The 25,937-nt window shown below is 37.9% G+C and overlaps 1 protein-coding gene across 1 annotated transcript in view; it reads left to right on the top strand.

Annotated features, from left to right (window-relative positions):
- The first annotated feature begins 3,896 nt into the window (after positions 1–3,896).
- The window catches only part of MRPS9 (mitochondrial ribosomal protein S9), a 74,299-nt gene continuing 52,258 nt past the window's right edge, over positions 3,897–25,937 (top strand). Inside the window, exons 1-2 of the mRNA XM_036921495.2 lie at positions 3,897–4,071; positions 21,396–21,575. Coding sequence (XP_036777390.1) covers positions 3,937–4,071; positions 21,396–21,575 — 315 coding nt within the window. The 5' untranslated portion in view covers positions 3,897–3,936. The remainder of the gene's footprint in view (positions 4,072–21,395; positions 21,576–25,937) is intronic.

Raw genomic sequence — 25,937 nt, 5'->3', positions numbered from 1 at the left:
ACCAAGAATTTGCATTTCTAACAAATTCCCAGGCGTGTTAGTTTTCTATTGTTGCATAGCATATCACCCCACATTTTAGTGGCTTAAAACAACACACAGTTATTATCTCATAATCTCTGAGTTCCAGAAGTCTGAACTCAGTGGCTCTGGCTCAGGATGTCTGATGCTAATGCAGAACCATGCTGTTGATGGAGCCACAGTCACACGGAGACTTGACTGGGAGGCCCACCTCCAGGCTGGCTCCCCCCACGGCTCTTAGCAATGCTGTAGTTCTCAGGACATGGCATCTGAGTTCCCCCAGAGTGGGTGCTGAGAAAGAGAGAGAAAGCAGGAAGCCGCAGCACCTTTTGTGATTAGCACCTGTTTTTCAGAGGTAGGTCATTAAATGCAGCCCATACTTACAGGGGCAGGCTCCACCTCTTAAAGGGAGGAGTATACAAACATTGTGAACATTTCAAAAACTAACATGCTGGGTGTATTCCTGGGACTGCTACAAGGAAGTACCATCAACTGGGCAGCTGAAACAATAGAAAAGTATTGTACACAACACTGGGGCTGCAAGTCCAAGATCAAGGTGTCAGAAGGGCTGGTTTCTTCGGAGGCCTGAGGGAGGATCTCTCTCCTTTTGTCTGGTAGCCTCAGGTGTTCCATGGCCTGGAGATGGCTATCTTTTCCCTGTTTCTTCACATTGTTTCCTCTCTGTACACATCTGTCCCTACATCAAAATTTCCCTTTCATAAATAAAATTTTATAGTAAGTGTCATATTGAATTAGGACCCACCCTACTCCATTGTTTTCATCTGATTACCTCTGTAAAGGCCCTATTTCCAAATAAGGTCACACTATGAGGTACTGAGGTTAGGATTTCAACAACTTTTGGACAACACAATTCAACCCACAATCCACTCAGCCAATGCTGATGCTCCTGCTCAGGAGACCACACTGTTGAGAACCACTGGTCTAATCTACCTCCTGGTTGTCTAGATGAGAAATGTAGGTTTTCCATAAAACCATGAACTACCAAGTGTCACAAAGGGAGTATGTGACACGGCTCAGATGGAAACTCTGATTTCTCAATCCATATTTAATGGACTTTCCATGAACCATATAGTGTTTAGTTATCTTTGACCCAGAGTTCTCTGAAGATCTGTTATCTGTGCAACCCATTAAGCCTTTGTGCTTTTTCTAGGCTAAGGTTTTTCATAGTGATCCACAAAGTTCCACAGTTCTAAGGATGCTTTCTAGGAATCCTTTACTGGGGTGTATACATGTGTGTGTGTGTGTGTGTGTGTATACATTTTCTGGGACTACATAATTCAGTATTTAAGCTGAATACACTAGGTAGGAGAAGAGACAGAGTAGGGGATGAAGAGGAGATAGCAAAGGAGAGAGGAGAAAGGAAATGAGATATGAGGAATATAGGAAAAAGAAATAACAATGGTACCAATTTACACGCTTGCCATAGCCTGCCACATCTTTCAGTGTGAGGGTAGAAAGAGAGACGAAAATCAACTCTTCCTGTTATATGTACCTATTACATATTTTCAAAAATTGAAAAAAAATAATAAAATGAACACCTGTGTGTCCACCAGTCGTCTAAACATAAAGAACATTGGCAGGGGAATTGACGTCCTGTGCACCCTGCTCATGGCAGCCTCCCCTCCTCCCCAGAGTATTTACTATGCTGGTTTGTGTTTATCATTCTCTTGCTTTTATTTATGGTCTTACTACATAGAGTCTTAATATCTTAGTTAGTGTTGCTTGTTTTTGAATTAATGTAAATTGAACCATACTAGGTATGCATATGTAAATTTTTATTTTTCCCTCTACCTGGAGAAACTCGTTCACATTCATATGTGTAGTTGTGATTAATCCACTGTCATTGTTGTGTGGTGCTCTCTTATCCATCCATCCTCTTGGTAAGCTAGACAGGTTATTTTTCTTAAAATAACCTAAAGAATAGTAATGCTATGAACATTCTTATACATGTCTCCTGGTACATTGTGCAAGAATTTCTGCAGTGTGTGTATTTAGGAATGTAACTGATGGATTGTGGGGTGTGCTTATTTTAACTTTAGATCATTGATTAGCTGGTTGATTTCAGGAGGCTGTATCAGTTCACTCTCCTATCAGCAGTATCTAATAGTTATGTTATCTCACATCTCAGCAACACATTAGCCCAACATTTTGACCCTCCTAAATGTTTATCTTTAGATCTGACTTTAGACCTCACATTGGACGTGACTCCACCATGTTGGATTTTTGAGACTTTGTAATCCTCATATCTAGAATGCCTGATGCCTCCAACATAATAGGTGCTCAGTAAATGAGGAAAAAATTAAATGAATCTAAGCTTTAGTTGTTTGGTAAAATTTTTTACTTATTCCAGATGTTTATCAGCACATTCCTCTTAACCAATCTTTCCTTCTGTCTCAAATTATGTACACAGTGTCACTGTATAGTGGTATATTTGTTCCAAACTCAGAGGCACAGGACATGTAATGCAGCAGTCCAAGTGTTTCCCCTAAAGGTGGAAATATATTACATTTGCTTTACTGTAATCTAGTAGAAGATTCTAAAATGAATTTTTGAGGGAAAAAAAAGAAGAAAAAACCTCCACAATTCCTAACCTTAATTTCAGAACTTAATTTTCATATGCTCCAACATGTCATTTTAAAAAATGTATAAATTCTCTTTTTACATACTTATTTATTTCCTACTTGGTTAAATTTCTACAATTAATTGTTATGTTCTTACAATGTGTAACAACTGCTGCTTAGACATCTATTTTAATGAGTTATAAAGTCTTGGTTCCCAAATGATAGTTCACAGACCTCTTCCAGTTTCTGACGAAAGTTTCACTAGCCTAAAGTACTAAGAAAAAGCACAACAGATTAAGCTTTTCATAACTTAACAAGGGAACAACGATACCATGCATTTTATTTAAAAGAACGCTCTTCATTCTGAGATTATGTCGTTTCTACCTCTCAAGTGTTACACTGCTCTGTGTTTTAAGACATGGTGATAGTAGATGGCATTTATTTGCTTTACAACGTTGGCTTCAGATTTTCTGTGCGTGTGTATATGTTTGTTTTAATTTTACTTAATTTCAATTTTACTTAAACTTGATCCGTCAAATCTAAACATTTGGAAACACTTTCAGAGAGACTTCTTTATCATTTAGTATGTATTTTGTAGAAAGCACCCAGGGAGTTACTCTCAGGAGCACCCAAGTCTCCGGAGGCAAGGTGTATGCATCTCTCCAACAACTATGAATATCTCGTTCTGATTGGGTTTCAGACTTGGAACTAACGCTATGGAGAGTGATGTGCCAAGACGAGTAAGACAGCATTTGGTCCTCACGGATGTACGCTTTAGCAGGAGCGCCAGGGTACAGAGAGTGGTCTGGCGGTTGCTGGACGGAGATGGAGACCCTGGACCCTGAAAAATGTGTAAAGGTAGAGAGGAAGGGAACTGCGCTAGAAAGGCAGTCTTATAGGAGCCAAGGCTTGGCGTCCACTCCTGCGTGAGCGAGAGGAGCTCACGCGTTGGAGGGCGGTGAAGACAGAACGGAAAGGGCTCTGGGGCGGGCTGCGCGGGGTCCGCTGCTCGAGGGGCAGTGGTGGTAAGGGTTGCTTAAAGAGCCACGGGGAGGTCGTACCAAGGAGACCTGGAGAGCGTCTGAATGCAACAGATGCAAAAGGGACAAGAAGCCCAGACACCTGACCCATACCCTGGAGTTCAGTTTAATGAGAACCAGGAGGTGTAGTCGGACACGCCCCGCTGACTCATGCACCCAGTCAGCGACGGGCCTCAGGGCACGCCCCGTGCTCCCAACGCCAGGCAATCTATACAAGGGAACTGGCTGCCGTTGCGCCTGCGCAGTTCGCAGGCCCCGACCCCTTTGCCCTCCAGCTCGGGTCTTCCACAACTAACATGGCGGCTCCCTGTGTGTTCTGCGGCGCCGCAGTTTCCTACCGGCTCTTTCTCGGGAGTAGGATTAGCCTCGTCCGGGAACAAAACCTCTGGAAAGCCGCGGCTGCTGAGTTTCAGATAGGTACCGGATCCCAGGTAAGGCCTAGGAGAAGTGGAAGCGCTGGCCCTGTAGCTCGAAGATGTGGAGCCGGCGACGCCACCTTCCTCCTGCGTCTCGCGTGCGCAGACGGGGACCTAGGGTCTTAATTGTTAAGTACGGGCCTGAGGTTAGAGAGGAGGAATGGGTGCTGGCCTGCGGCGGCCCCTCGAGATTGTCTCTGGTTTTCTCGGGGTGCAGTGAGGGGAGGGAGTTCTGGGGGGACGGAACTAGAGCGACCGCCCCCTGCGTGACGTGGCTGCCAAGCCGACGGGAGCCCGCGCCCAGGTGTGGTGCTGGCTCGGGGCCTCCCCGCGGACCCCGCGGTCCAGAGGGAGGGGGGCCGCGCCGGAGGAGGTGAACGAGAGACTTGACGGAGGAAGTCACACGGAGAGAATCGTGACTTTTAAAAGTGCCTTGCGTCTGTGCGGTTTCTGTTTTCTTAATTTGCCCGACACTTTACAAATAGAGACTAGAACTTGTGCATTTTACTTAATCCTGAGGGAAGTGACTAGCCTCACATCTGGATAGATGATACCGTTCTGACATGGTATCTCAGGAGGACGAACAAGATTTGAGAGGGAAGAAAATGAGTTTAGTTTTGGATGAAATTGTATTTATTATGCAATTATTGTTGGGAACTCCAAATGGAGATTTTCACTAGGCCCATAAATGGGCAGGTTTATATAGTTCAAGGAGAAAACCGATTTACAAGTTCTCTGTTACTCTGTGGACTGTACCTGACGCCTTGGAAATGAATTCAAACACCTAGGGAGAGTGTACTGAATAGGAATAAACAGAGATACTGGGCCCTGAAGGACAACAGTCGAGAAAGAAAAGCCACCAAAAGATTTTAATGCTGCCAAAAACAGTGGACAGGCAAGACTGTGTGGTGTCTTGGAAAACGGAGTGTTTCAGTTAGGGAGAATGATAAGCAGTACCAAGTACTGTAAAGAAGTCAAGTACTATGATCTAAAAACACTATTGATTAAAGGAATGATACCTTTTCTCCTTTCTTTTATATTTTAACCTAAATGCACCAATCCATCCATTCAATTAGCCATCAAACATTTGTTTTATTTTTTTATTGGAAAATGTGCTGAAAGTTTTTATATTTTCATACATCTCTTTTGAGTCTCTATACATATAGTTATCTATAAAAGGGACTACAGCATATAGAAAGTTTTTATTGGTGACACTTAATGTGTGTATGTGTTGGGGGTAAGGGGAGTCACTTTCCTCCCTCAAACTCCAGATCCTGTGTATCCTTTTTTTCTTTATGTTCTTTTTAATTATACACAAGCAGGCATATGCATACTTTACAAAAAATGGTGCCCATTCTACTTTTTGCTTCTCTAACTTACATACTTAGAAGAAATCCCTCCAAATCACCTATTAAATACCTAACTGATGCATGACATTCTGTGTGATGAATATATCAAATTAATTTAACAGTTGATGGGCATTAGCTTTGTTTCCATTTTCTTTCCACTAATAAAATGTTCAGTAAACACCTTCATACAATTCTTAAATGCTTTTATTTTTGTAAGAGACAGTGCCAGTCATGAGATTATTGCTTCAAAGGATGTGTACATCTTAAATATTTCCACAAAGCTTCCAAAAAGGCTGTAGCAATTAACGTTCTGTCATTGATGCATTAGAGTGCCCCTTTCTGTACCTGCATTAGGTTTGCGTGTTTGTTTTTTCCAATAAGATGGGTGTAAAATTATTTCTCCCTGTTACTTCAGTTTTCACCTCCCTGATCAAGTTTGAAATAAACCTTTCATTTTCATATGGCAAATGTTCAGTGAGCACTTTACTTGAGCCTGACACTGTTCGGTAAACAAATTATAGTAAACAAATTAACCTAAGGGTCAGACAGCATTGACCCTTAGCACTCTCAAGGGATGGTTCTGAGACAGCTGAATCCCCAGACTCCTGAATCTCACCCCAGCATATGTTTCACCACATGCAGTACAACTCAGGTGTAACTGAAAGACTTCACTGACCCTCATCAGACTTAATGATTCCATGTATATTCCATAAAGCCTTTTGTATGGCACAGAGCTTGTCTTTCGGAAAGATTAATAGTTCTCCACTTCCATCTACAACATTAATAGTCTGTATCTCTTAATGGCTGTGTTTCATAAAACAACATTTTTAATCACTCCATGAATGGCTAAAATACTCTGCCTGTTTTTTGTTTTTTTAATTTGGGTCATAACCCTTTTGTTATGTAATTTCTTCTTCATTGGCTACAGACAAAGAAGGAACTGGGAAGAATAGAAAAATAGCAATCCGTGCATCTCTTACAGGGTAAATATTTTTGTATTTTTTTAATATGTATAAGTGTATACTAGGTGTTGATAGAAATAATAGGTGTTACTGTAGATCACAGTCAAAAAAGTTTGAGAAACACTGAAGCAGAAAGGAAAAAGCAACAACTTCTGTTAAGCTGTGATTCCAGGCTGCTCCCAGGCCTGTCCCTAGCAGATGCCCTTCTGCATACCAGCCTTGTGGTATACATGTTTCATATTAATTCCTCGGTACAGCTGCAGATATCTCAGTATCCCAGATTTGACGTGGAGGAGGGAATCTTACTCATGATTGGCCAGATTTCTCAGATGAGCCCATGATAATCAGGGATCTATGTACAGTATACCACGAATTTCACAGAGATAAATCCAGAAAAATGCAGAATGGCAATGCCTAATTCAGATGAGTCGTCATGGGGAAGGAGGTGGGCAGCTTCTCAGGAGGTGATAGTGGTGTCTTTAATTAGGAGTTATGTGAGGAAAGAAAGGTGTTTGTTCTGGAAGATGTCATAGGTACACAAGGAATGGAGGTGTCCAGTCAGGACTTTCTGGTAACAACAAGTGATTGGTGAGAGCAGCTATATTGGTATAATCGTTGGTGAGAGACAGGGTAGTCTGGCAGAGTCCAGATTATGGTCTGTTTTGCTGTCCAGAGGTATTTGAGTTTTTTGACCTGTCACAAGTGAAAGCATTGGCATTATTAGAAGCAGTTGACTGTTGCGATACACTACAAGGTTACCCTTTTTAAAGGTAGAATTCTTGAATCCTCCATCAATATAATTTAATGTAGAAATGCTAATTTAGCTTTCTGTAATATTTATGAACTTTATAATAAGAAAAAGCAGAGGATTGGTTTCTATTTTGAAAGATATTACTACAAAATACTGATGATAGTCCTCTTAATTTTGTTTTCTACAAAGTACTAAGAACTTAATTTTAGTTTTTACTAAGTGAGTATGCCCTTGCTGAAATGGACCATCTGCCAGAGACGGTGGGTAGCATTTGGTGGCTTAGACCTTATATATTTTGGCTTTATTGTGAAAGTATTGCCTTCTTTGTCTTAAGTACCTGTTCTTTTCATCTCTCATCTTCTGGGCTCCTGAAGGTTATAGTGTCCTGTATTTATCACAGTACCCAGTTGGTACCCCAGTATGGTCTTACTAAAAAACTTTATTAGTAAGTTGCTAAAAAAAACTCTTTAAAAAACAGATTTAAAAATTGACCCCCATTTGTATCAAATGTTTTTTGTAGCTCTGTAAATTAGTTATGTTTCCCCCACCTGGCAATTTTTGAGGTTTTTAAAAAAAAATCTCAGTTTATTAGCAATGGAAAAGAAAATCTCTTTGGTGGAAAACATTTTTCCCTTTGAGATCTCATCCTGTCTTTTTAGAGATAGATTTAGTGTATTCTCCATTGCTTTAATTATAGAAAATACTGGGATGTCAAAGTTTGCGTTTTCCTTACATAGCAGTTTACAAGTTTCTTATTTAAAGAGAGCTTAATAATAGATGCTACAATCATTCTCTCCTCCTTTTCCTTAAAAACAAGATAAATAAGCTTTCTTATACTATGCTTCATTGTTGTAGTTAGGATGATGGATTATTTATTTATTGCTGTGTAACAAGTTACTCCAAAATTTAGCAGCTTAAAACAACAGACATTCATTACATATTATTTTTTGTGGACCAGGATTTCAGGCACAGCTTGACTCGGTCTTCTGCTCAGGGTCTCCTGTTAGGCATCATCCTGGTGTTGTCTGTGGCTGCAGTCATATCAGGCTAGAGGGTGGACATCTGTTTCCAGTGTGGGTGTTCACAGCATTTGTATCCTTGTAGACTGTTGTGCTGGTTGTTGGGCACCCTCAGTTCTTGCCCCCTGGGTATGTAGGGCATCTCACCACATCTGACTTCTTCAGGTTGATCAAGAGAGGCTGAAAAAGAGGGAAGACAAGACTCTTTGTAACTTAATCTCAGAACTGACATTCTGTTACTTTAACAGTATTCTATTCATCAGGACCAAGTTAAGCAAGTAGCAGAAGCCGGATCTCAAAGAGGGAGGGGGTTGCACAAGGCAGGCATGAATACCAGGTGGCAGAATCCCTGGAAGCAAGTTGGAAGCTACCGACAATTGTAAAAGAACCATGTACACTTTTTTATTACCTAAGTGTCTCATGTAGTTATGTCTTTCCTCTGTAGTTCGTTCGCAGACTTCTTGAGAAAAATAACAGAACCTTTGTGTCCCCACTCTGATGCCTAGCACAGTGCCTACAGATACATTGTAGATACTCACTGATTATTTATTGAATTAAACATGTGAAGAGTTCTGTGTGGGCTCATGTGTGTGCATACACATTTGTGTACATGTGTGAACACCTGCTACATTTGTGAACACCTACATTTCTTTTTTATTATTATTAAGGTATCATTGATATATACTCTTATGAAGGTTTCACATGAAAAACATTGTGGTTACTACATTCACCCATATTATCAAGTCCCCCCGCATACCCCATTGCAGTCACTGTCCATCAGTGTAGTAAGATGCCACAGAGTCACTACTTGTCTTCTCTGTACTACACTGTCTTCCCTGTGACCCCCACACACACCATGTGTACCAATCATAATACCCCTTAATCCCCTTCTCCCTCCCTCCCCACCCAGTCTCCCCCACCCATCCTCTTTGGTAACCACTAGTCCCTTCTTGGAGTCTGTGAATCTGCTGCTTTTGTTCCTTCAGTTTTGCTTGATTGTTATACTCCACAAATGGGGGAAATCATTTTGTACTTGTCTTTCTCCGCCTGGCCTATTTCACTGAGAATAATACCCTAGCTCCATCAGTGTTGTTGCAATTGGTAGGATTTGTTTTCTTCTCATGGCTGAATAATATTCCATTGTGTATATGTACTACATTTTCTTTATCCATTCATCTACTGATAGACACTTAAGTTGCTTCCATATCTTGGCTACTGTAAGTAGTGCTGCAATAAACATAGAGGTGCATATATTGCTTTGAATCTGAGATCTTGTTTTCTTTGGGTAAATTCCGAGGAGTGGAATTCCTGGGTCAAATGGTATTTCTATTTTTAGTTTTTTGAGGAACTTCCATATTGCTTTCCACAATGGTTGAACTAATTTATATTCCCACCAGCATTTGTTCCTAGTCTTTTTGATGTTGGCCATCCTAACTTGTGTGGGGTGATAATCTCATTGTGGCTTTAATTTGCATTTCCCTGGTAATGAGTGATGTGGAGCATCATTTCATGTGCCTGTTGGCCATCTGAATTTTGTCTTTGGAGAAGTGTCTGTGCATATCCTCTGCCCATTTTTAAATAGGGTTATTTGCCTTTTGGGTGTTGAGCCATGTGAGTTCTTTATATATTTTGGATGATAACCCCTTGTCGATATGTCATTTATAAATATATTCTTCTCTTCCATACTCTAAGATGCCTTTTTGTTCTACTGATGGTGTCTTTTGCTGTACAGAAGCTTTTTAGTTGAATGTAGTCCTATTTGTTCATTTTTGCTTTTGCTTCCCTTGCCTGAGCAGATGTGTTCAGAAAAAAGTTGCTCATGTTTATATTCAAGAGATTTTTGCCTATGTTTTCTTTCAAGAGTTTTATGGTTTCATGACTTACATTCCAGTCTTTGATACAGTTCAAGTTTACTTTTGTGTATGGAGTTAGACAATAATCCACATTCATTCTCTTATATGTAGCTGTCCAGTTTTGCCAACACCAGTTGTTGAAAAGGTTTTCATTTCCCCATTGTACATCCATGGCTCCTTTTTCACATATTAATTGACCATATATGATTGGGTTTCTATCTGGCCTCTCTATTCTGTCTATGGGTCTGTTCTTGTGCCAGTACCAAATTGTCTTGATTACTGTGGCTTTGTAGTAGAGCTTGAAGTTGGGGAGCGAGATTCCCCCCTGCTTTGTTCTTCCTTCTCAGGATTGCTTTGGCTATTCGGAGTCTTTTGTGGCTCCATATGAATTTTAGAATTATTTGCTCTACTTCATTGAAGAATGCCATTGGTATTTTGATAAGGATTGCATTGAATCTGTAGATTGCTTTAGGCAGAATGGCCATTTTGACAATATTAATTCTTCCTATCCATGAGCATGGGATGTGTTTCCATTTATTGGTGTCTTTAATTTTTCTCAAGACTGTCTTATAGTACTCAGGGTATAGCTCTTTCACATCCTTGCTTAGGTTTATTCCTAGGTATTTTATTCTTTTTGATGCAATTGTGAATGGAATTGTTTTCCTGATTTCCCTTTCTGCTAGTTCATCATTAGTGTATAGGAATGCCACAGATTTCTGTGTATTGATTTTGTATCCTGCAGCTTTCTTGAATTCACTTATTAATTCTAGTAGTTTTGGGGTGGATTCTTTAGGGTTTTTTATGAACAATATCATGTCATCTGCAAATAGTGACTGTTTAACTTCTTCCTTAACAATGTGGATGCCTTTTATTTCTTTGTGTTGTCTGATTGCCATGATTGCCATGGCTAGGACCTCCAGAACTATGTTGGAAAAAAGTGGGGAGAGCAGGTATCCTTGTCTTGTTCCCGATCTTAAAGGAAAAGCTTTCAGCTTCTCACTGTTAAGTATGATGTTGGCTGTGGGTTTGTCATATATGGCCTTTATTATGTGGAGATGCTTGCCTTCTGTACCCACTTTGTTGAGAGTTTTTATCATGAATGGATATTGAATTTTGTTGAATGCTTTTTCAGCGTCTATGGAGATGTTCATGTGGTTTTTGTCCTTTTTGTTGATGTGGTGTATGATGTTGATGGACTTTTGAATATTGTAGCATCTTTGCATCCCTGGAATAAATCCTGCTTGATCATGATGTGTGATCTTTTTGATGTAGTTTTGAATTCAATTATCTAATATTTTGTGGAGTATTTTTGCATCTTTGTTAATCAGGGATGTTGGTCTGTAATTTTCTTTTTTTTCTGTTGTCTTTGGTTTTGGTATTAGAGTGATGCTGACCTTATAGAATGAGTTTGGAAATATTCCCTCTTCTATGTTTTGGAAAACTAAGGAGGATGGATATTAGGTCTTCACTAAATGTTTGATAAGATTCAGCAGTGAAGCCATCTGGACCAGACGTTTTGTTCTTAGGTAGTTTTTTTATTACCAGTTCAATTTTGTTGCTGGTGATTGGTCTGTTCAGATTTTCTGTTTCTTTCTGGGTCAGCCTTGGAAGGTTGTATTTTTCTAGAAAGTTGTCCTTTTTTTCTAGGTTATCCAGTTTGTTACCATATAATTTTTCATAGTGTTCCTTCATAATTCTCTGTATTTCTGTGGTGTCCGTAGTGATTTTTCCTTTCTCATTTCTGATTCTGTTTATGTGTGTAGACTCTCTTTTTTTCTTGATAAGTCTGGCTAGGGGATTATCTATTTTGTTTATTTTCTCGAAGAACCAGCTCCTGTTTTCATTGATTCTTTCTATTGTTTTAGTCTTCTCAACTTCATTTATTTCTGCTTTAATCTTTATTATGTCCCTCCTTCTGCTGACTTTTTGCCTCATTTGTTCTTCTTTTTCTAGTTTCATTAATTGTTAGTTTACACTGTTCATATGGGATTGTTCTTCTTTCCTAAGGTAAGCCTGTATTGCAGTTTACTTCCCTCTTAGCACAGCCTTTGCTGCGTCCCACAGAGTTTGCGGTGTTGAATTATTGTTGTCATTTGTCTCCATATATTGCTTGATCTCTGTTTTTATTTGGTCATTGATCCATTGATTATTTAGCAGCATGTTATTAAGCCTCCATGTATATGTGGGCTTTTTCATTTTCTTTCTGTAATTTATTTCTGGTTTCATACCTTTGTGATCTGAGAAACTGGTTGGTACAATTTCAATCTTTTTTAATTTACTGAGGCTCTCTTTGTGGCCTAGCATATGATCTATTCTTGTAAATGTTCATGTGCACTTGAGAAGAATGTGTATCCTGCTGCTTTTGGGTGAAGTGTTGTGTAGATGTCTGTTAGGTCCATCAATGCCTCTGTCTCCTTATTTATTTTCTGTCTGGTTGATCTGTCCTTTGGAGTGAGTGGTGTTTTGATGTCTCCTAAAATGAATGCATTGCATTCTATTTCCTCCTTTAATTCTGTTAGTATTTGTTTCACATATGTGCTCCTATGTTGGCTGCATAGATATTTGTAATGATTATAGCTCTTGTTGGACTGACCGATCTGTGCACCTCCATGGCCTGAGAGACTATCTCCTTCCCCAGATTGGGGAAGTTTTCAGCAATTACCTCCTCAAAGACAGTTTCTATCCCTTTCTCTCTCCTCTTCTTCTGGTACCCCATAATGCAAATATTGTTCCATTTGGATTGGTCACACAATTTTCTTAATAATTTTCTTTCATTCCTAGTGATCCTTTTTTCTCTCTGTTCCTCAGCTTCTTTTTATTCCTGTTCTCTAATTTCTATTTCATTTACCATCTCCTCTACCTCGTCTAATCTGCTTTTATATCCCTCTATTATATGTTTCATTTCAGATACTGAATTCTTCAACATGTGTATTTCATTCCTGAATTCCTCCCTGAGTTCTTGAATATTTTTCTGTAGTGCCGTGAGCATGTTTATGATTTTTATTTTGAAATCTCTTTCAGGAAGATTGATGAGTTCCGTTTCACTTGGCCCTTTCTGGTGTTTGTATGATTTGGTTTGAACCAGGTTCCTTTGACATTTTGTATTTGTAGGTGGCACCCTGTAGTGCCCAGAAGCCCTACTCTCTGGAGCTCCTCAGTCCCTGGTGCTGTGGTACGGTTTGCAGGCGAGCAGCGCTGGTGCCTATTGGGACGAAGGATCTCTTTCCTGCTTCCTGGTTACAGTGCCTGTCTCCACTGCCAGGGCCAGTGGGCCCAGTGTGCAGGGAGAAGCCTCTATGCTTTGTACTTGTAGCTGCCATCGGCGGGGCTGGCCTGGGTGCAGTGGCGGGGGCGGCCAGTTTGTGAACTGGTGCCTGTGGAAGGAATGTTCAGCAGGCTTCATATCATGGTGGGGGACCTCCTAGCTGCATAGCCAGCCAGGGGGTTGGTGTGCCTGAAGCTCCTGAAAGTTCCCAACCTGCTGGGCAGAGTGCACCCAGACAATTTTGTCCACCTATCCTTTCTCCTGAGCCACAAGCTCAGTGCAATCCTTGCCCCTTTAGCAACCCTCTCCCTGTTAGGAAGTCTCTCAGACTGCCTGCATTTCTTCTGTCCCAGAGCGACCAGTTGTGAACACGTGTTTTCCACAAGTGACTGGAATCTCAGTCTCTCCAAGTATTCAACCTGTCTTAGCCTCCCAACCCCACTAATCTCCAGAGCACCATGTAATACAGGTTTATGCCTCCAGAGCAAATTTCCAGGGTGGGTGTTCAGCAGTCCTAGGTTTCCACCCACTCCCTGCTCCCTTTCTCTTCCTCCTTCCTTTGAGCTGGGGTAGGTGAAGGCTTGGGTCCCTCCGGATCACTGCTTTGGTATGTTACCCTATTCCATGATATCTGCTCTTTTCCCCAGGTGTAGGCAGTCTGCTGCAGCCTTGTTTGCTGTTGTATTTGCTATATTTTCAAATTATATGTGGTTTTGGGAAGAGGTTTCTGTCTCACCTCTCATGCCTCCATCATTAAGCCTCTTCCCTGCTACATTTTTTTTACCCAATAGGATTAGTGACTTATAAGAAAACTGAGTCTTTACTGTGCTTCATACTTCCTTATTTCAGTATAGCAACCTTCTCATTTTAACACTGAATTCTGCTTTACAGCTATTTCTGTTAAACTTCAGTACATAGCCTTGCCTATCGTTGTTGCTCATATTTGTTAAATGAACTTGTAAAATAGTTCACTTTTTAGAATATTATCATGAGAAATAAAGCACGTTCAAGCATATTAAAAAATGGAATAACATGATGAACCCCACATATGTCAACTGGTTTCAGCAGTTATTAATGTTTTGCCAAACTTGTTTGATGTCTCCCCTTTTTTTAAGTAAGTATCAGACTTTCTGTTCTTTACTTACAGATAGTTGCATGTACATCTCTAGCAGGTTAAAAAAAATATTTTTAAATGTAGTTTCAATGACACCATGAACTATCTAACAGAATGAACAAGTTCTTGATACTGTCTGTTATCCATTTCATGTCCAAATTTCCCTGATTGACCCAACAATGATTTTTTTATAGTTGGTTTGTTTAAATCAGTATTCAAATAAGGTCTGTATATCTTATTTGCTAGGCAAGTATGTTAAGTCTCTTAATTTACAACAGTTTGTAGAATGAATATGAATGGTGAATTTTGCTTATGTATTATAGTAAATTTTCCTGTTTGTTTAACCCAGTGTCCATTTCCCTTTCATAATGGCACCCTAGTTTTCTTAGGAGGAATGAGTTCTTCCCGTTGCTTATAGTCCAGAAGAACTGTACTCTGGGACATCTGAACCAAGGCAGTCCATTAAGATTATTCCCTCCCTGGAGATCTAAGCAGAGAGACCAGGCTGTTGGAATACCATTTTATCTTAATGGCTATATTCTGACTTCATTGAATGCTGTGTATTGTTGAAGTTTCTACTTTTTAGCTTACCAAAGATGCTTTGGACCCTGTTTGTTTCAAGTATAGGTTTGTGGGCCATGTTAGCCTTCCAAGAAATTTAAGTAAAGCAAAGTCAGTTTCTTTAGCTTGCATCCAGAGACCTCTAGTTGATAAAAATATAAACGTATTCAAAAGGGTTACTATGATCTCTGTCTTGGAGTTCTTACATTGTTTCTTTCTATCCACATTTCTCTAATCTGACTTTAGTCTTTACCTTCTATTCCTCACAGTATTTTTTTTTTGCCTTTTCTATTCAGATTAGCAGCAGATTTTTCTTTGTTCCATTTTTATCCAATTGAACAAAAAGGAGACTCCTTAATACCCTTGTAATACCATTGAAGTAGTGTGTAACACTGGCATTTGGCCAGATTTGGGACTTCACTTCTCTGTCAGGATGTGTCTGCTTCTTTGGCAACCTGCTTGATTGAAATTATAGTTGTCTGACCCACTGATTATCTTTAAAAAGAAACAAATCTGTCAAGTTGTATCTACACTATTCCATAAAAACAATGTCTGAGGAAAATTCTCTTTCATAGCTTTTTAGTTGGAAATAGAAGCTGTAGAAAATTTTTTGGGGAATTGTATTTATCTGTGGCAAAGCACATTCTTTTCAGGAATTCTTAGTGTTCTTAGCTAAAGGTCTGGTCATTCACACTAGGCCTCATCTCACTTAATGGATTGCATTAAAGAATAATGGACTCATTTGAATGTAAATATTTTTGTGTGAATTCATTGCTGGAATACTTCAGAACTTTAAAAAAATGTATTCAATTCGGGTGGTATTTTGGTACTAATGCTGTGATGTTTTGTAACTTAAATATGAATTTCCAGAATGTCATAGCTTTAGGCAGTATATACATATGTCTTTGAAAATATCTTAGAGACCCTTAAAATTTCTAAGTGAACAATAAGAATTTTTACAAGTATTTTTTAAGCTTCATTTGTGTTACAACTTAGAAACTGCCACTTCGTGTCACAAACTCCAGAGAATATAAACAGAGACAAGATAATTTTGCTTGATGAGACAAGATAATTTTAAATGAAGGGAAGAAATGAGTCTTTGAGCCAATAATCAATTCTTGCTTTTGAGACTGCTAAAATGTTGTAGGAACAAAAGTATTAAAGGAACAATGTGGGAGAGAGAGATGAAGAAGATAAAGGCATACTTACTCAACAAAGTGGAAGAAGTATTTTACTGTCACTAGCACTGTCAAGACCATTTAAAAAGTCTTTAGGTGAGGAAAGGAGTTATATAAAACAGGATAAAACAAGCAGATATGATTAAAAGAAACTGTTAAGGAAAGAATTTTGAAGATAAACTAATGATATAAGGAGCTAAAAATTCAGAGTGGTTACAGAAGTAACTGCAGTGCCCAAAAATAGGGAAATGGGGTGGGGAGGAAAAAATCGCATAGAATGCAAGAAAGGACATGAAATAAGACTAAGAAACTGATAGACATGGAGGACAGAATAACATAATTACTGTGATTGAAGAAGAATTTGTTGAATTTGCTTATTTGTTTTATCTGAAGTTGATGGAAATACACTTAAGCATTTTATTCAGCGATATACAGATAATCACTAGTAAAATAAAAGCAGGCTGTATATTGTCCAAACTGCCAGATCAAAAGACAAACGTTTTAACTGCAGACCATATAGCAAAAGAAAAAAATCAAGAACAAAAGCATAGAAAATATAAGATAAAAAATAAGACTGAATATCTATCAAAATCCATTTAAATGGGATAGTCTTATGAATTTAAAAACTCAGATTGGGTAGAAAAAACAAAACCTAAAATGACTCAAAATTAAAATAAAAGATGTGAACAGTGATATTCCAGGGAAATGCAAATAGGAGTTTGAAAGTTGTAGTATTACAATCTAACAATTGAACTCAAGATGAAAATATTGCATGCAGTCTGCCCTAACATGGGACTCTCCTGCACTAACAGTGCTTTGCATATACCAGTGAAACATACACAGGAAATATATAGGAAGTGAAAAGATACAAGGGAAATGTTACAGATATGGTATAGATGTAGATTCCTACCTGATTCTTTAGTATTAATCTTCTGGCTCACATCCAGTATAAATGGATACTTAAGCTTTTGTCTTCTAATTTTTTCCTTTGATTTTCTGTCTGCCTTTTACAACCACTGTATCGTTGCTCTTCAAATATGAAGTATTCAGTGCATCAGCCTATCAACCCTTACCCTGTAGACTGCGTTATGTCCTTTTTGACACAGAAGTGGTGGCCTTAGACCTAAGTAACCTTACTTTTCTGTCTGCTTTACCTCACAAACTTTTGTTTGCATAGTGGAAGAGATGTTGCTCATTCTAACAAATACCTGTCATTTCCCCTACTCTGAAGGCGTAAACATCGTGTCCCATGCTGCTCACTCCTGTGTACACACCTCCAGAGCCAGCCGCTTCTGGACACCATTCTCTCTGGAGACCCCCATTAAGCAGCTCAATTTGTCATGCTCCCAGTTAAACTCCACTTTCCTTCCTTGTCTTGCTCTTTCTCTAGAATTTGTTACTTCAGTGAGGGGAAGTCTCCCATTTTCACTGGAAGACCCATTTCTCTTGAGGCTGTGGCTGGTGACTGGTTTGAGGTGTGGTGGGCTCACCTCTACTATGAATGGGTTGTTTTAGCTGTGGGCACAAGCACTTTGTCATTTGATGTGCGAAACCTGCAGTGTCGTCATTCTTTCGGCAATGGGACATTTGGGAGAGTAAACTCTACTTTGTGATGCTACTTTTCTCCCCCAAATCATACCTTTGCCATTATTGTTAGAGCAGAACACATTTCTCCTCACTTCGAATATGAAAGAAGCATTCTCCATTCTTCAAGGAAGATAGGGAATCATAAAATAAAACAAAACCCTGGAGAAAATAAACCTAAGATTGTACAACTGCGGAGATGGGGCGTTGGTGCTGGTGGCCCTTGGCTCCGGGGAGAGCCACGGGCTGTACAAACTGGCCATAAAAGGGCAGGCTAACCAAGATGACTAGATGTGGGCCTGTTCTTACTTGAAACGCAGTATCTTTAGAAAACCTCTTAAGGAAATGTAATTGTCCTTTAAGAATATAAAGAGATAAACTTCTTTGCACTCCTGAGGAGAAATAAACTATAAAATTTCATGGAATTTTGTTTTATTATTTTTTTAACTCTTACAACCACAGTTATGCCTCCAAGAATTGTGTATACTTATATTTTGGCTTGATTAATAACATGTATGCAGAGATGCTTAAAAGGAGAGTTAAATTGAAAGCATGGTGGGTTACAATGTATACTTTACTTAGAAGTCCTGAAGTCAAACCTCTCATGACCAGTATTTCTCTCTCAGCCCTTCCATTTCCAGTGGAATTACATCAACCCCTAAGGAGACACTTCACATTGTTTTATTTATCTAATTGACTCTCCACTATGAAATTATAATACCATATATGTTTTGTATGTTAGCTAAGATACATACATTTATCTCTCGTTGTACGGTAAAATGAGATTTTTTAATCTCCTGAAAACAAAGTTTTACTCCTGTGGGGGAGACATCCCTACCCCCCTGCATTGCCTGTCATATAGTCATACAATAAATGTTTAATGTCAAATATGTTTAGAAGAGAGTTACTTAATGTAATGTCCACTGAAACTTTACCGAATGCTGGGTAGGCCCACCAAAATCATATGGGAAAATTTGGTTCATCAAGAATTGTTCTGAGGACAAAGTTCACAGCTTTCTCTGTATTCTCAAATTGTTCCTTAAGAAATTAAGAGGTACTGATTTTGCAGTATTTGGAATGGCCTAAATATCTACAGGAGTGGAGGTGTTTTAAAGTTATTAATTGAGTTAATGCATTCTATATAATAGTTCCTATTTGCCTTTGTTGTAATAACTACAATTTAAATCACCTTGACTTTGTGAAAATGCCTGTGGTATGTATAAAATAGAACACTACCTTTTTTCTTTTTCTTTCTTTATTATTACTTTTTAGTTACTACTGTATTTTATTATAGTTGATGTACACAATATTACATTGATTTCAAGTATACAACAGTGATTCAACGGTTACCACATTGTTAAATGCTCACCCCAACTATTGTAGTTGTCAACCTAGAAAGATGTTACAGAACCATTGACTATATTCTCTATGCTCTATTTTCATCCCTGTGACTGATTTATATTATGATTGAGATTTTGTGCCTCTTTATCCCCTTCGCCTATTTTCACCCATCCACCCTCACCCCTTTTCTATGGTAACCACCAATCCTTCTCAGTGTCTGAGTTTCTTGGAATTTTTAATTGCTCTTTCTTCCTTATTAGAGTCACAAGAAACTGTCCAATCACCATTTTAATTTGTTAAGAGTTTAAGAACATAATTCTTTTTTTTTGAGAGGGCATCTCTCATATTTATTGATCAAATGGTTGTTAACAATAAAATTCTGTATAGGGGACTCAATGCACAATCATTCATCAACCCCAAGCCTAATTCTTAACAGTCTCCAATCTTCTGAAGCGTAACGAACAAGTTCTTACATAGTAAATAAGTTCTTACATGGTGAACAGTGCAAGCGGCAGTCATATCACAGAAACTTTAGGTTTTGATCACACATCATGAACTATAAACAATCAAGTCAGATATGATTATTCATTTGATGAATCCCACATTTCTCCCTTATTATTATTATTTTTTTAAATAAAATGCTGAAGTGGTAGGTAGATGCAAGATAAAGGTAGAAAACATAATTTAGTGCTGTAAGAGGGCAAATGTAGATGATCAGATCTGTACCTGTAGACTAAGTATTAATCCAAGCTAGGCAAGGGAAACAAAACATCCACAGATTTTTTCAAAACGGGGGATGAGGTTCTAAACCTCACCTCTGTTGATCCCCAGTTTCTCACCTGATGGCCCCCCTGCGACTGTGCCTGTCTTAGGTCGTTCCTCCCTTGAGGAATCTTACCCGTCTCTGGCTATTCAGTCATCTTCCAGGGCCATACAGGGAAATGTAAAGTTGTTAAGTGAGAGAGAAGCAATATTCTTTGAAAAGGTTAGCTTTTTACTTCTTTGCAGATTTATGCCCTGTGGCTTCTATGCCCAGCATTTGTCTTGAGGTATCTTTACCACTTGGAAGAATTATGATACTCGATAATTTTCGATATGAGGCACAAATTCTACTAAAGGGTTGTAATTAGGAAGGAAGAAGAAAAGGTATAGAAGTAGCAGACAGAAGAAAACATGGGAAGATTGGTTATTTCTTTGACCTATCTTCTTGTAGAGTAACATAAGCATGTATAGGTTTTAATTAAGAACATAATTCTTACTATTAATTGGATATTGTAATATTTGTATTGTATCTGTTCTACTTTCTCTTGTAACTGTAGTAACATATTTGAATTGCTTGGCTTTCTGGTTCTCAAAAGGGTGGGGGATGGATGAAGGAGGGATGGTGCTGGTGGTGGTGGGTGTGTGAGACATTTTTATGTTTATGGAAAGGGGAATGAGTTTCTAGGAAGCGCAGCTTTAAAGTCTGAATATTGCTTTAAGAGTGTTTAAAATTGTTTAGGCTGGGATGAAGGTTGAGAGCTTTAGATTTAAGATTTTGAGACAAGCCAGAACCAGAAAGATCGGATATAGTTACATCCAGTTACTGGGTGCAGCTGACTGATGATTTGAGAATTTTTCTGATTTTTAGAACCCTTCATTACAGGTGAAATATTAATGCCTTGGGCCTACAGTATGAAAGGATCATTCATCATCCAGTACTAATAGTTTAAAAGGATATGAAAGCCCTTATTTGTATAATTAGCATGTTGAACCAAATTAGTATGGTATCTCGATGTTCAGTGAACTTTCTTCACTGTGTCAGCTTAAAATGAGGACCATAGACTAGTCACAAGCTAAGCCAAACTACTGTATTAAGGCACGTAAAGATAGGCTGTTCTGTGCCTTCGAACAAGGTGAGTTCCTATGGCCTAAGTGTTCCCAGGTACATGTCCCTGCACTACTGTGTCTTCTGCTTGCTAGTTTCTGTCTGCAGGTGCATTTCCCTCTTTTTAAGGGAGTGGCATTTTACTCTTAATCCCCTGTTTGTCAGAAAATCACAACTCGCTGACATTGACCCATCAGTATCAAATGTGGATATTTGTAGTAGATAAGGAAGTAGCATATCATGTACAGGTATTTTTATTTTCAGTGTGTTGAAATGCTATTAGTTTACTTTGTAAGCACGGCTTTTAAAAGCAAGCTTTTGGACAGGGGACAATTTCTAATGGCTTTAGCAGGCCTTTTACCTGGTTTCCAGACTCTGTCAACTGAGTACCATAATAAAAAAAAACAGCTGTTTGAATATTCTGTTTATTTAGAAACAGTGGCTTACAAGAACATTAATTTAAACTCTTTTCTTTCCATTTCTATTTTCTGCTAGATATTAAGGCTAAGACACACCACGGGTGTAACAACAAAGAAAAATATTGCAGCCTTAAGACGTGGAACTTACACAGTGGATTTTATTAAAAAGCAGATTGAAGAGTTCAACATAGGAAAGAGACATTTAGCCAACATGATGGGAGAAGATCCAGAAACTTTTACTGAAGAGGATATTGACGTAAGTACAGCAACTCTGTTGGAAAAGTAATTGCTGTAGGGTTTGGGAAATTGAAAGCATTATTTTCATCCTGAGCCCATTAACTCTGTGTAAATTTTAATCAAACTGTCAGAATAGGGAAAAATGCCAATATCATTGCAAGCTGGAACTGTGATTTCAAAGACAGATGCTACTCTGCATTTGATGCATTATAAAGTGAGTTTTAGGTTTTAACTAGAAATGGATAATATCTTTCCTTGATTCAAGGTCATAGGAGCTACTATGAATGCTTAAATATAATTTGGAACCATTTGTCTTGTGTAGTCTTAAACTCAGCTTTCTTACAAAATGATTAAAACAAGTGGTAATAGAAATATAGTCAAGTTTATAGGAACTCTCACAAGTAAACCTAAATCCAGTGTTTTTATCAACTTAACTATCTATTTGAATTTTCAGTAAGGATGTGTTCTAAGTGATTTGAGAATTAGGATTAGAGCTCTGTTCCTGTTCCACTCTTGAATTATTATAATCCTGATAAAAGTACCAATCAGTAATACTTTGATTAGCCATCTCACAATCATTTTAAGCAAAGGAACTTAATTTAACAACTTTGAAGCTTGTTCTGATTTTTTAAAAGTAACTCATACTATGCCATGTCCCATATTTAACCAAAGAATAACATCTTTGTGTAGATTAACATTTTATATGACTTTAAATACATTACTTTAATCACTTTATGATTTTTGTGCATTTTAGTTTAATTCCCATATTTTTGTGTACCTTTCCCAGTTATTTGTACATGAAACTTCAGTATTCTTTAAGGCCCTAGACAAACATTTTTGAGTCAACTAGAAGGATTTCTTATAGCCCTTCTAAGCGTAGGTGATTTGGAGTTATGGACCTCATAGCTGCCATCCTGTGTTTGAATCTTACAGTGACCTGAACAGTATTTGGGAATATGGAGGAAACTCTATTTGTATAACACTAATTTTTATCACAGGTAGCCTAGGTATTCATTTTAGAGGAGACTGAGGCACTGAAAGGATAAACATCATGTTTAAATATGTAAGTGTGACAAAAGGGAAGTGCTCTGAGATTTTACATTTTGAACTTAGTGTTCTTTCTTTATATCTGCCTCATTTCATAGATAATAGATGCCTGACAGTATCCAGAATGTATTACAGAATTTTTAGCTTGATAGCTGCATACTCAAAAAGATTATAATCTTTCAAGAAGAATTAAAGAAAAGGACAAAAAGTAACTAGTGTTTACATATTCAAAAAGTTAAGATTTTTTAAAGAAGTGAAGAAGGGAACCAAAACCAAAATAAGATCTTATCCTTTCCATCTTATAACATGTATCCTTTTAAAAGATAGGGTAAAGGGATTGAGGGGTGTTATGTTTAATACACATGATGTAGCGGGTCACGGGGAAGACTGTGTAGCACAGAGAAGGCAAATAGCGAATCTGTGGCATCTTACTACACTGATGGACAGTGACTGCAGTGGGGTATGGGGGGACTTGATAATATGGGTGAAGGAACGTGGAACACTCATAAAAGTGTATATCAATAATACTTTAATAAATTAAATAAACAATAAAATAAAAGATAGGGGAATAATGAGCATCTTGACACATATAGTCATAATACAGATTTTTCTTTTCCAAATAGGAACATAATCTCTGCTCCCCTAACTCTCTTGAGACTACTTTACTGTTTCTTTTTTTTTTTCTCCTTTGGTAGGTGTTTTTTTTTTTTTAAGGTATCATTGATATACACTTTTGTGAAATTTTCACAAGAAAAACAATGTGGTTATTACATTCACTCTTATTATCAAGTCCCCCCCCACCATACCCCACTGCAGTCACTGTCCATCAGTGTGGTAAGATGCCACAGAGTCCCTGTTTGCCTTCTCTGAATTACGCTGTCTTCTCCATGAACCCACATACATCATGTGCACCAATCATGCTGCCCCACAGTCCCCTTCTCCCTCCTTTCCCACCCGCCCTCCCCCACTTCTCCCCCCCTTTAGTAACCACCAGTCCCTTCTTGGAGTCTGTGAGTCTGCTGCTATTTTGTTCCTTCAGTTTTGCTTCATTGTTATACTCCACAAATGAGGGAAATCATTTGGCATTTGTCTTTCTCTGACTGATTTATTTCACTGAACATAATACCCTCTAGCTCCATGCATGTTGTTGCAAATGGTAGGATTTGTTTTTTTCTTATGGCTCAATAATATTCCATTGTGTATATATACCACAGCTTTTTTATCCATTTATCTACTGATGGACACTTAGGTTGCTACTTTGGTAGCTTTTTTATTGAGACATAATTCACATACCATCTAAGGAGCACAGTTTACTGGATTTTAGTCTATTCACAGAGTTGTATGCAGCCTCCATCATCATCTAATTTTAGAACATTGTCTTCATCCCATTACACAACTTGAATTATCAGTCACTCTTCACTTCCCCCATCCCTCCCAGCTGTAGGCAACTGTTTTCTACTTTCTCTCTATAATGATGTGCCTGGTCTGGACATTTCATATAAACAGAATCATACCATATGTGGTGATTTGTGACTGGCTTCTCGTATTTAGCATATTGTTTGCAAGATTCATCCATACTGTAACATATATGAGTAGTTCATTCCTTTTTGTTGTAAAATGATTTTCCATTGTGTGGATATATCATATTTCTTTTTGATTCATTCATCAATTTATAGGCATTTGGATTGTTTCCATTCTTGGCTGATACAAATAAAGCTGCTATGAGTGTACATGTAAAAGTTTTTGTGTGGTCATATGTTTCTACTTCTCTTGGTATATAACTAAGAAACCATTGCTAATCCAAAATCGTGAAGATGTACCATTAAGTTTTCCTCTAAGAGTTTTATAATTTTAGTTTTGACATTTTTGGATCCTTGATCCATTCTGAGGTAAATTTTGTATGTAGTGTGAGATAGGGGTCCAGCTTCTTTCTTTTACATTTTTTATCCAGTTGTCCTAGCACCATTTGTTGAAAAGACTTGTTTCCCCACTGAACTGTTTTGTCACCCTTACCAGAAATCAACAAGCTATAAACATGAGGATTTTTTCTGAAATGTCAGTTATATTCCATTGGTCTGTATATTTATCTTTATGCCAGGATGACCCCATCTTGATTACTCTAGCTTTGTAGTGAATTTTGCAGTTGGAAAGTGCTGGTACTCCTACTTGGTTCTTTTTCAAGATCACTTTGGCTGTTCTGGGCCCCTTGAATTTCATATGAATTTAAGGATGAACTTGTCAATTTTTGTGTCATCAGCTAGGATTTTGATAGGGATTGTGTTGAGTCTCTAGATCAGTTTTGAGAATATTGCCATCTTAATGTTAAGTCTTCTGATCTGTGAATATGAAATGTCTTTTTATTTATTTAGATTTTTAAAAATTTCTTTCAGTAATGTTTTTAGTTTTCAGAGGTTAAGTTTGGCATTTAAGTTTATTCCTAAGCATTAGTTTCTTTCTTTATTCTGTAAATAGAATTCTTTTCTTAATTTTTGGATTCTTCATCGCAAATGATAAAAATACAATTAGTTTTCATGTATTTTTGATCTTGAATCCTACAGTCTCGCTGAACTCATTTATTAATTCTTTTAGTTTTGTAGTGATTTCCTTAGGATTTTCTGTGGGCAGAATATTTTCACCTGCAAATAGAAATTGTTTTACTTCTTTCTTTTCAGTCTGGCTGCCTCTTAATCCTTTTTTTGCCTCATTGCCCTGGCTGGAACCTCCAGCAGAAATGGTGAGGGTGAATATCCTCATCTTGTTCCTGATCTTAGGGGAAATCATTCAGTCTTTATCTATAAATATGATTCAACCATGGGTGTTTTTGTAGATGTTCTTTAGGTTTAGGAAGTTCCTTCTCATACCTAGTTTGTTCAGTGTTTCTATCATAAAGAGGTGTTGGATATTATCAGATGCCTTTTTTTGAAAAATTATGAAGTCATGTCTTTTACTGGTATGGTATATGTTAATTTTTTGTTTTCTTTATCTTTATTAAATTAAAATAGTAACAACTACTTGCATGTTGTTGTAGGACTAAAGAGACAAACACAAGCAAAAAATTTAAACAGATATGATATAAAATCAATCATAAAGGGCAGTCTCATTTTATTTAGAGATTTGTTCTGAGAGTGATAGAAGCAAATGCAGATTTTGTTTTTTAACGTTGTTCAATGAAACATTACTTATTAATAGTAAAGCCTTTACTGTTACCTTGAGCTGACATAAAGTATTAGATGCCAGTTAAGACTCACAAAAATCAGAGATTTTATCCTGTATCAAAGTTAGTTAATACTTTAAGAGATACAGATTGTTTGTTTGTTTGTTTTTACGTGGATTG

The sequence above is a fragment of the Manis pentadactyla genome, chromosome 2 (genome assembly GCF_030020395.1).
Source record: "Manis pentadactyla isolate mManPen7 chromosome 2, mManPen7.hap1, whole genome shotgun sequence".
NCBI lineage: Eukaryota > Metazoa > Chordata > Mammalia > Pholidota > Manidae > Manis > Manis pentadactyla.
Note: the sequence above shows the minus strand (reverse complement) of the source record. Positions and strands in the feature narration are given on the sequence as shown.